General features: G+C 42.5%; 1 protein-coding gene across 3 annotated transcripts in view; it reads left to right on the forward strand.

Moving 5' to 3' along the window:
• The window catches only part of NEK9 (NIMA related kinase 9), a 17,722-nt gene continuing 5,588 nt past the window's right edge, over positions 1-12,134 (forward strand). The window contains exons 1-11 of one of the 3 annotated variants that reach the window (XM_072116838.1): positions 1-364; positions 9,096-9,273; positions 9,351-9,406; positions 9,483-9,553; positions 9,818-9,923; positions 10,006-10,137; positions 10,217-10,327; positions 11,397-11,461; positions 11,546-11,596; positions 11,670-11,862; positions 11,941-12,085. In XM_072116838.1, the coding sequence (XP_071972939.1) occupies positions 200-364; positions 9,096-9,273; positions 9,351-9,406; positions 9,483-9,553; positions 9,818-9,923; positions 10,006-10,137; positions 10,217-10,327; positions 11,397-11,461; positions 11,546-11,596; positions 11,670-11,862; positions 11,941-12,085 (1,273 nt within the window). In that variant the 5' untranslated portion in view covers positions 1-199. The remainder of the gene's footprint in view (positions 365-9,095; positions 9,274-9,350; positions 9,407-9,482; positions 9,554-9,817; positions 9,924-10,005; positions 10,138-10,216; positions 10,328-11,396; positions 11,462-11,545; positions 11,597-11,669; positions 11,863-11,940; positions 12,086-12,134) is intronic. The other 2 variants (XM_072116837.1, XM_072116839.1) reach the window with 2 other exon arrangements.

Here is a 12,134-nt window from a genome sequence, read left to right on the forward strand (position 1 = left end):
GAGTCACAACCGTTATAATAGTATAAAGGGAACCTGCCCAGAACAGATAAGTCGGCGAGCGCTTATGATCTGTCACATGATCTGTCCCCAGTGAGACGACGACAACGGCGGCGCCACCACCCGGAGGGAGGAGGGAATTCCTGTTCTTCCGGGTCAAGTTTAACCAATATGGCGGCTGGCAGTGGCCGCTGAATACACTATGTCTGCCATTAGCCGGTACGACCGGCACTGCGACTCTATCAACTCAGACTATGGGGACTCAGTGCGGAGCTGCGGGCCAGAGCAGGAGGAGCTGCACTACATCCCTATCCGGGTGCTGGGACATGGGGCCTATGGCGAGGCCACATTGTACCGGAGGACGGAGGTGCGGCCTGCGGGGATACCGGGGAAAGGGGGCCCTTACTAACATGGGGTGTATGTGAGCTGTCTGACATGTCTGTAGTACGTACAGAATCCTCCATGTATAACAGCCCACGTCTATGTAACCCATTCCCTACTCTACAGTCTTTTACTTCTTTCCTACACCCCCAACCTCTGTATCCTGCAGCTGTATTCTGTAGTGCCTTGCCACACATCTCTAATATGCTTTCCTCCATAGCTGTATTATATAATGTGTGCACATTATTAAGACAGATGCATTTTAGAGAATTTTGTTCATTTTTGAATGACTACAGAACGGTACTAACTCACTTTGTAACTGGATATAAAAGTAAAATTTTCCCATCTTATTTCTGTCACATCAGAAACGCCCCACAAACCTTGAGATCCAGTCAAGCTGGCGGGGGAGCTCAACCATACTGTCTAGCTATTTTGCTTCCCACTCGGCTGTTTAAACTCGTAACCCTGCCCCCTTCCAGGACATCGTGGTCCTCCTCAATGTGATTCTCGCACAGTGTGCATGTAAGTTCATCGCTGGCCAGCCTTACAGACATACCAGGCATGTAGTGAAGATGCTGCATGCACAGCAGGTCCAGCACTGAACAGTGTGCCTATGCAGGGATCGGGTGAACAGTTGCATCTGGGAAGGAGGCCGATAAGAAGTTTAAACGGACGGGTGGAGGCAGGGTAGCCCTTGACTGCATGGTTGAGCTCCCCTGCCTCCTCCTGAATGGATTTCAAGAAAGACAGGACATTGATAAATGTCATTTTGGAAAAAATGCATACAAGATATTAAAACACCTAAGGCATACTTGGATACTAGCCTATAGGGTTCTGCTTGGGGTTTGTGATAGGTTTCTTTAGAAGGGAAGAAAAAAAAAAAAAAAAGTATACTCACATCAATGTCTGCTTTGGCGCCTGCGTGTTCCAGCAAGTGAAGCCGGTGTTTTACACGCTGACATCATTACATTCTGACAGGAGGCCTTGGATCTGAAGATGTGAGTCTGTTTGTTTATTTTAATATCCTTAAACGTAAAGATGTCAAAGAGGTTGATTTGGGACCCTAAACCAACTACTGGTCCTATTGGACAGGTCCTCTTTAAAGAGTAAGCAATTCAAAATGTACACATTATTTCTGACATTTCCAAAATAAATAAGTCGGTGCTCAGTATAGCCATCCATCTTTTCAATAAAAGTCATAACCCTTCCACTCATGGAGTCTGTCAGGTTTTTTTTTTTAACTATTGGTGACTAACTTTTTGTGCAACAGAAACAGTCCTGTTAAATGTGTAGCCATCACTGCAAGGCTCCTGGTTTCTGTTGCATTGCAGCTATTCAGTGTTGATGTGCCAGGCTGTAAATATGGCCCTTTACATGTATCCAAACGTCACCGATCACATGCTGGCCACAGCACAACATAAATCGGCTTCCATATCCCCTTATCACCGACACTAGTTTTCAGCTCAATGACCAGACTCAATTTTTCAAATCTGACATGTCTCACGATAATTGGTTATAACTTCGGAACGCTTTAAAGGACACCTGTCATCAGGTCTCTGCCACTAGTCCTGTCACCTCTACCTGTTGGAGCAGCTCACAAGGATCCCATCCCAACCTTTATCTAGTTATTTCATACATTAATCATTATAAAATCATCTTTTCTTTATTATGTAAATGAGGCTGGTCACATGGTCAGAGGCAGTGATGTCACTCCTGTTACCCCTCCCCTCTCCTCCTCCTGCTCATGTCTGCTCATGTCTGTGTGTAATGTATAGTAAAGCATGGCTAGTGTGTGTGCTGCATCTGCTGACATGCTGCACCCTCCTAATATACAGGTGAGAGACAGACATCAGCTACACATGAATCTGACATGTTCTGCTTTAACATGGCTGCCTGGAGCTGCTGTATCTCTCCTACACACACACACACACACACACACACACACACACACACACACACACACACACACACACACACACGCTGCAGGGGGCGTGGCCACCAGCACCAGGAAGCACATCATTATACAGGCTGTCAGTCAAGCACTGGGGGTGTGGCTGTGCCTCCCACTCATGAATAGAGTGGACAGCTTGAATATGCTAATGCTTCATTGGACATTTCACAGGTCATTTGCATACAGCTTTAGGACCTCATTGCTTAGGTTTACAGGCATGTAGAGGGACAATGAAGGGATAGAGGCAATGCTCTCTAATGGCAGTTTATGACAATATATTTAGTTTAGGGGATTATTTTGCATGACGGGTTCTCTTTAACATATCCTGGTGATTTTGAGAATGTTTTCTCGTGATACATTGTACTTCATGTTAGTTATAAAATTTAAGTGATAAGTTTTACGATTCGTTATGAAAAAAAGTGAAAATTTGGCAAAAGTTTGTAAAAATTCTTCATTTTCCAAGTTTGAAATGTTCTGCTTTCCAGACAGGAAGTAAAACTACCCAAAAAGCTTGATAATTAACATTTACGGAATGTCTGCTTTATGTTGAGATGATATTTTATGCATCCTCTCATTTTTCTAGCGCAGAACTATAGGTGCGATTTTTCTCATTTTCATGAAAATTGCTAAAACTCACATTTTGAGGGACAGCTCAGCTTTCAAGTGACTTTGAAAGGCCTAAATAATATTAAAACCACATAAATTACCCCACTATAGAAACTTCACCCCTCAACGTATGTAAAACAACTTCTATTAAGTCTATTAACCCTTTAAGTGTTTCACATGGGTTAAAACAATATGGACCTGCGATTTAGAAACTATGGAATTTTTTTGGAAAATACATTCATTTAGGCCAAAATTCAGAATAAATTAAATGATGAAACGCACTGCAATGCTTGATGCCCAATTCCTCCAGAGTGTACTAATACCACATATGTGGTGGTAAACTTCTGTACGGGCGCACGGCCGAGTATAGAATGAATGGAGGCGCCATTCACAGCAGATTTGTATTGTCACATTGTACAACCTATAATTTTTTATATTTTTTTTGGTAATGCGAACATATGAGGGCTTATTTTTTATGGGATGAGATACAATGTATAGATAATTCATTTTGGGGGTCTATAGCTTATTCATGAGATTTTATTAACTATTTCAAGGGGGACACAAACAAAATCATCAATTTTTATCTTGGATTTTTAGCACTTTTTTTCCCCCCTCTCACCGTAACATAAAAATAATATTTCATCTTTATTCTCTGGTTCACTACAATTACGGTGTTACCTCATTTATATAGTTTTTCTTATCTTTGCTCAATTTTCCTGAGCAAAACCAATATTGGAGAAAATTGCATTGTTTTTACTATTGACAACTTTTCAGGGCCATAACTTCTATATTTTTCTGTTGTCAGACCTCGTTGAGGGCTTATTTTTTGCGAAAAGAGTTGTTCTTTTCAGTCGTATCATATAAGGGAACGTAACTTTTTTTGATCACTTTTTAGAACATTTTTTTGTGATGGTGTTTGATGAAAAATTGTATATTACGGGAAGTTTTTGAGTTTTTATTTTACGTCGTTCACCGAGCGGGTTCAAGATTGATTTAGATTTATTGTACAGATTGATACGGACGCGGTGATACCAAATATGTACATTTTTCGTGTGTTTTTGTGTTTTATATACTTTATTTGCATTTTATGTGTAACTGGGGAGATTGTGGGACTTTTATTTTATTTATTTAATTATATAATAAAATTATTTCATCTTTTTTTTTTTTTTTTTAAACTTTTTTACATTTTCTACTTCTTGGCTTGAACAAACGATCGTCCGATTGCCTTCAAGTGTATAGTGAAAGTAACTTAGCATGCTGCGCATGCTCAGTTACTTACAGCCGGGTCCTGCCAAGAAGGCAGAACCCAGCGGGTAGAGGAGCAGGAAGCCCCGGGTCACTCGTCGGAACCCGGGGCTTCGGCAGGAGGGATCGGATCCCCCGGTAAGCACACCAGGAGGGGGGGGGGGGGTGATCCACGCGGGACACGCTTACACGCCGCGGGCATGCTTGACCGCGGCGTGTAAGGGGTTAAACACCCGGGATCGGAAAAACTCCGATATCACAGCCCGACACCGGCACTTGCAGGACCCGATGTCCCGAAATCTTCTTCTGACGCGCCGCTGTAGAAAGGCGTACGCGTCAGAAGAAGAACCCTTAATGACCGCCGTAAAAAGCCAATACGGCGGTCATTATCCCCTTAACGCTCTGTGCCATAGAGGCGCAAAGGTATGAGGAGTGTATGAAGAGGGCTCATGGGCTGAGTCCTCTTCATACAAAGGTGGGGGGTTTTGCATATTGCAAAAAACCCCCACCGCTAATAACCGCGGTTGGTGCTTGCACCGATCGCGGCTATTAACCCCTCCGTTGCCGCCGCCGGCATTCAAAAGACGGTGGCGCGCGGGCGCCACCATCTTTGTTACGATCGCCGCGCCCCCGAACATCATCGGGGGGCGGCGATCGGTTGCCATGGTAGCCTCGGGCCTTCGTTTGACCCGAGGATACATGGCTTCTGCATATCCATTACAATGAGCCTGTGGCTCATTGTAATGTATAGTGTGCAGAAATGCCATATACTGCGATACAGAAGTTTTGCAGTAAATGGTAGGAACGATCTGACCATCTAGGGTTAATGTACCCGAGATGGTCTAAAAAATAGTGAAAAAGAAAAAAAGTTTAAAAAATAAAAAAAATTAATAAAATATTAATTCAAATCACCCCCCTTTCCCTAGAACGGATATAAAACATAATAAACAGTAAAAATCACAGACACATTAGGTATCGCGTTCCAAAACGCCCGATCTGTCAAAATATAAAAAAAGTTATTAGCTTCAGAAGATGGCAAAACATTTTTTTTCTTTTTTGTACACATTCGTTTAATTTTTGAAAATGTATTAAAACACAATAAAACCTATATAAATTTGGTATCACCGCAATCGCACCGAACCAAAGAATAAAGCTGAGCTGTTATTTTGAGTGCACAGTCAAAGTCGTAAAAACTGAGCCCATTTTTTCCACATTTTGAATTTTTTTTCAGCTTCGCAGTACACGGCATGTTAAAATAAATAACATTACGGGAAAGTAAAATTTGTTACGCACAAAATAAGCCCTCACACAGGTCTGTACACGTAAAAATGAAAAAGTTATGGATTTTTGAAGGTGGAGAGCGAGAAATGAGCGAAAAAACCCTGGGGTTAAGGGGATATAGTAGGTGCAAAGCCAGGAAAAAGGAGGTAAATACATTTTACTGTGTCTGGCGAGGAAGCAGCAATGTCATTATCCTCATCTTTAAAGGGGTGTCCTTAGGTTAAAATATATGGCTGCTTTTTGCTGGTATTGGCGCTCAGCTGTGTTGAGATCATTGATGCTTAATTGTAATAACACACACTAATAATAATAATTCCTTTATATAGTGCACACAGATTACGCAGCGCTGCACAGAGCTTGCCAAATTGGTCCCTGTCCCCAATGGGGATTACAATCTAATCACACTACCCACAGTTAGGAGATGAAGTATTTTTGAAAGAAAGGTGTCAAGTTGTTAAACCTCCAGATAACTATTTTAAAGAGAACCCGTCAGGCAAATTAACCCCCTAAACTAAATATATTTTCATAAACTGCCATTAGAAAGAATTGCCCCTATCCCTACATTTTCCCTCTACATGCCTGTAAACCTAAGCAATGAGGTCCTAAAGCTGTATGCAAATGACCTGTGAGATGTCCAATGAGTCATTATCATATTCAAGCTGTCCAGCTTGTTCATGAGTGGGAGGCACAGCCACACCCCCAGTGCTTGACTGACAGCCTGTATAATGATGTAATGGCTCCTCCATGTGCTACCTGGTGCTGGTGGCCCCTGCAGCCTTTGTGTGTGTATAGGAGAGATACAACAGCTCCAGGCAGCCATGTTATAGCAGAACATGTCAGGTACTTGTGTAGCTGATGTCTGTGTCACAGGTATATTAGGAGGGAGAACATGTCAGCAGAAAACGCACAGACACTAGCCATGCTTTACTATACATTACACACAGACATGAGCAGAGGAAGGAGAGGGGAGCCTCATTTACATAATAAAGAAAAGATGATTAATGTATAAATTGACTAGATAAAGGATGGGATCCTTGTGAGCTGCTCCAACAGGTAGTGGTGACAGGACTAGTGACAGAGCCTGATGACAGGTGTCCTTTAAGAACTTTGCTGGCTAGCCATGCAGTGGAGTACTTCAGTTTAGCAGTATCCTGCATAAAATTAATGTAACACTGCTTAATGAAACTTTTGCAAACTGGTAGTGAGTTTGGAAGTGGTTTTAGTCCATATTAAGCATTAAAAGACCAACTTAAATATCAACCCACAGCAGCGCTCCACCTCCGACCTGCCAGTAGCTCAATCATTGTGGAACTGTGTGCCTGTTACTGGTCCAGGAATGGGCAAACCATCTGGTTAGTGAAGAGTTACTACCACAATCAATAAAACCTTAAAGGGCATCTACCACCAGGATGAAAGACTGCATGCATATGAGCCTGAGTGACTCTAGGCTCCATTAACACCTATTTAGCCTGGAGCCCCTCAGACTCATTTGCATACAGTCCTTCATCCTGGTGGTAGATGCCATTTAAATAAAACTATCTTTGGATACTTCATGGCCCAGTTTTGACATTTTAACTTTTGTGATGTGTTTGGGGACCACACTTCCTTATGTTGGTCATGTCTTTGATCACTGAATACCTTGTCCTTCAGGGAGTATAACAAAACTGGAATATGGCATAACTGGATTATTGGGTTCTTGGTGCTTTACATTTGGTTCTTTTCAACATCCTTGGCAAATAATTTATTTTTTTGACTTCTCGCAACAATAATCGTTTGATTATTCGGTGAAGAAGCTTAATCATTATGCACATCTTGATATATGGTATTCATCTGCAAAGGCCATATCATCCCAAGAATACATACAGTATCAGCTTTGTCAAGTTTATACAGTTTGGAGTTTTGTATTTCAATAAAAATAAAGTAAATCTTATCACTTACCTAATAAATGTGCGCACAATATCTAATGACTTTACTTCACATTTGTATTTTGCCTTCTGTTTAATGTGATTTTCAGTATGTCTGTTTACCTTTATTTATAATCTCTTTTCTCACCCTTGCATGAAGCCCTTTTCTCTTCCATTGATGATAAATATCAATCCCCCTGTTATAGGGTCACTAGGATGAAGGCCCTTGTACACATCAATAATATTTAGACAAAAAAATTTAAATTCTGAAAAAGTCAGCAGAGATCAATTTAAAATGTTGAAAACCTCATGTGGTTCAGTAGTGTGTATGGCCCTCACATGCCTGCTATAAGCTCCTAACAATGTCAGTGGATAGTAGTTCTGAACTGTGTTAACATTGTATTAACATGTTTACATAAACACAACATGTGAAACCTGGGTTAGTGAACTTTCGGCTGGAGGTTCTTGGGATGGGTTCACACCTGAGTTCAGAAGCTTCCCCTTTCTTTTATTAAATAGTATTAAAATAGTGCTGCAACATGCTTATTTTTTGTTATTAATAACAGAACAGAAGACCTTACTTTCACCTCCCATTTTATGCTTACAATAAGCCCTGATGCAAGTGTGAACTGCATCAGGATTCACACCTGGGAATATAAAACCAGTTAACGGCAGCAATGCCATCACCATCCAGTAACAGACTCCACAGTAACGCTTGTAGTAGGGCTACCTGCACGTACAAATGTGTGCATTCTCAGGCTGCAAACAACGCACCAGCATGTCAACAGCTTGGGCAGTCGGCTCATACGCAGCCAGTAAAGCCTGTGATTGGTGTGTGTACTTGTGATGGCCTCCTCAGTTCTAATGATCTCTGGTAACTGCTGATGGTGCTGGGCTGTGAGCACAGGTCCCACTTTGTGATGTTTGGCCCTCATACCTCTATTGTGGAGTCTGTTTCTAACACTTTGTCAAGAAACATGCAAAGCAGTGGCCCATTGGAGGTCATTTTTAGGTCCTTGGCCGTGCCTCCTGTCGCAAAGTTGCAGATACCAAACCTAGTTCTGGATTGATGTAATTAAATATGACCCTGTCCATCTCTCCCTGCGTAACCAACCCTCACCTTGTATCTGCTCATCACCACTAAACATTTCTAAGAGTTATTCAAACTCATTGGGGCACATTTACAAAGCACAGTGTTCTATATGCAGTTTGCCTGTGTACTGTGCAGAGTGTGCCAGACTCAGGATTTCTGGTGCATGTTCTTCATGAATCTGGGGCCCCCTGCATTCCCCCGACAGAGTGCACAAATTGGTGCAACTTTAACATGGGGCGTGCAACACACTTCTGTCAGACTTTGCATATTCAATCTGGCGCGTGGTCCGACTGCGCACCGGAACAACCCCTTCATTGCAGAAATTTGTGTGGCATGAAGAATAGTGCAGTGGCACTGATGGAAATACTGCACTGTGATACTTGCTTATTCTGCACGTATAGCAGTTAAAGCATACCACAATGTAACACTGCTATAAACCATCTCTACTATATTTTATCTCAACCTCATCTCTGACACGTGTAACCATTCTCCCATCATTTATGACATTCAGCTCCTCCCCACTCTCTGATGTGAGTGATATGTAAAGCTATCCCCACCCCTAATATCCCCTTTTACCTCCATTTCTATAACCTGAAGCTGCTCCTGTTTGTGTAATACTAAACCCTTTTTGCCTCAGGATGACTCTCTGGTGGTCTGGAAGGAGGTGGGCTTGGCTCGGCTGTCAGAGAAGGAACGACGTGATGCGTTGAATGAAATAGTTATCCTGTCCCTCCTGCAGCATGATAACATTATTGCCTATTACAACCACTTCATGGACAGTAACACGCTGCTGATTGAGCTGGAATACTGTAATGGTGAGCTGAGCTCTCTGATGTCTTGTGTCCTCTCAGGGACCACATGGTCGCTCTGATATCAGCTTCCATCTTCGCAGGTGGAAATCTCTTTGACAAGATTGTCCGGCAGAAGGAGCAGCTGTTCCCAGAGGAGGTGAGAGGACTCTGAAGTAGTGGGAATTAATAAGTGTGCTGTTTGTGTGTTGTCACGACTCCACCTCTTCCCACAGATGGTTATCTGGTATCTGTTCCAAATCGTCTCTGCTGTCAGCTGTATCCACCGAGCCGGGATCCTACATCGGTAAGTAAGGATATAAACTGCTTTACTAGATGGAGGTATGAGACTGTGATATAAGTGGGATCGCAGGCAGCGCTCATGAGTGGACAGTCACAGGGAAAAAATTGAAAAAGGGTGGAGGAAACAAACCGTTACTCTGGAGAAAATATAGGAAGGGCACTAGCAGGGTGTCACTATAGATCATGACAGGGTAGATGAGCTGGCTCACCATTACTCTACAGACAATGCGAGGAAATGCAACTGACAGGTTGTCCATGTTCCCTGCAGAGACATTAAGACATTAAACATCTTCCTCACTAAAGCCAACCTGATAAAGCTGGGGGACTATGGACTGGCCAAGCAGCTCAACTCTGAATTCTCCATGGCAGAGACGGTGAGCTGTGTTTTCTGCTGTCTTACATGTGTGAAGTGCTCTGTATCCTTTATTATTACACTCCTTTTCTGTGTTCTTTCAGTGTGTTGGCACCCTCTACTACATGTCTCCAGAGTTATGCCAAGGAGTAAAGTACAGCTTCAAGTCTGACATCTGGGCGGTGGGCTGTGTACTGTACGAGCTGCTGACACTGACCCGCACATTTGATGCTACAGTGAGCACCCAGTGTATTCCTACGTGTGTCTTGTTTGTTTCTGCAAAAGCTGCTATGTCACTGTTCTTTTTATTCCCAGAACCCACTCAACCTATGTGTGAAGATTGTGCAGGGAAACTGGGCCATGGAGCTGGATAACAGTGTGTACTCCCAGGAGCTGATAGATGTAGTTCGGGTGTGTTTGCAGCAGGTAAGTGTGCCTGCTGCTATTAAAGTGTGGCTGTGTCAGCTGCATTGTGTTGGCACATAAATACTCACTTATTGTCACTACAACTTACCATATACAGGGGGGACCATTCTTTCAAATGCAAATTGTCAAAAGACCTTATCTTGTAGTCCACCAAAATGGTTTTGAAACATCACAAAATATATCCCCCTTAAATCTTTATTTTTATTTCAATATTTTAAAAAATAAAACATATGTATCCATTCTAATGTGTGTTATATACAAACATGTGCATCATAAATAGAAAATACTAGCTGTAGCTCCCGGGGTTCCCTGAGATAGTAAATATCTGCTCTTAGTTACAACAAAATAGAATGGGTTAAAAAAAAAAATATATTTTATATGTATCTATAGACTATCTCACTCGCCGGCAGTCTCTTTCAGTGACTGTCTATTTGTCGCCGGCATTGACTGTCTTCCTGAAAATTTCGCCCCAAACATCTGGTCTAGGACGAGTCACAGGCAACAACTGTGCAAAATTTGGTGATTGTAAAGGCGAGGGTACATATTTCTTTAGCGGACGTACATACACACACACACACACACACATACACTCAGCTTTATATATTAGACTACAATGTTTTATGATGTGTATATGGAAACTAGTGAAAATGGAGCTCTCATTACATCCCTTCCTTACCTGATTTTTTTTTTTTTTTTTTATTCACACCATGTCAGGTGCCTTTCTCAACTGGCAACGTGCGAAACAGCTTCTCAGCATCTTTCGGGGGCCCTGCCCAAACAGTGTCTCCTTAATATGTAATTTATACTGGTGGAACACATTGGGCTGTTTGTAATTTATGTTGCTGAGAAAGGCACTCAACATAATATAAACGCAAAAATAAAGATTTTATGGGAATGTATTTACAGTTAGTGGGGTTCCAAAATGGGACCACAGGATTGAGCTTGTTGGTTAGCTGCATTCCCAGTAGCTCATACAGTGGATAAGTGTCAGCGGAAGCTGTGATCTCTCAGGTACTGATGTAGAGATCCCCAAATTATTGTTCTACAACCTGATTGCCTTTTGTTTCAGGACCCAGAGAAGAGGCCTACTGCAGATGAGATCTTGGAGCGACCATTGCTGAGTCGTCATCGCAGGTAACCAGCACAGTGTACTTTGGGACATTTTGGCACATTAGTTATATGTACAGAATTATAACATTTCCCTTAATTTCCTACCAGGGATATGGAAGAACAGGTTTCTCTTCTCAACAAGTCCAACAAGAGACCCAGGTGAGGAAAAGACTGTGAACTGTGTCTCTGTGAATTTTGACCTTGCACTAACTCTCTGTCATCTTCCAAAAAGGCCAGGCACTGTCAATGAGGCCCCTGTTGCAGTGGTCACGTCTCGGAGCAGTGAAGTTTACGTATGGGGGGGTGGAAAATCCACTCCGCAGAAGTTGGATGTGTTTAAGGGAGGGTGCCGTGCACGGCAGGTCTGTGCTGGAGATGCTCATTTTTCAGTGGTGACAGTAGAGAAGGAGCTGTACACTTGGGTGGTGAGTTTTTTAGAATAGAGTTTTTAGCATAGCAGTTTTTGCTTGAATCTGATACCAGAATACCTCCTCACTCCCCAGAATATGCAAGGCGGTTCAAAGCTGCATGGGCAGCTGGGACATGGGGATCGCGCCTCTTACCGACAACCAAAACATGTGGAGAAACTGCAGGGCAAGTCTGTGCAACAAGTCAGCTGTGGTGGTGACTTTACTGTTTGTATTACCGGTGAGTATAGTAACTGCACCTTAATGCTACTTTATACTATGTGCCATTT

Source organism: Engystomops pustulosus, chromosome 7, assembly GCF_040894005.1.
Source record: "Engystomops pustulosus chromosome 7, aEngPut4.maternal, whole genome shotgun sequence".
Classification (NCBI taxonomy): Eukaryota; Metazoa; Chordata; class Amphibia; order Anura; family Leptodactylidae; genus Engystomops; species Engystomops pustulosus.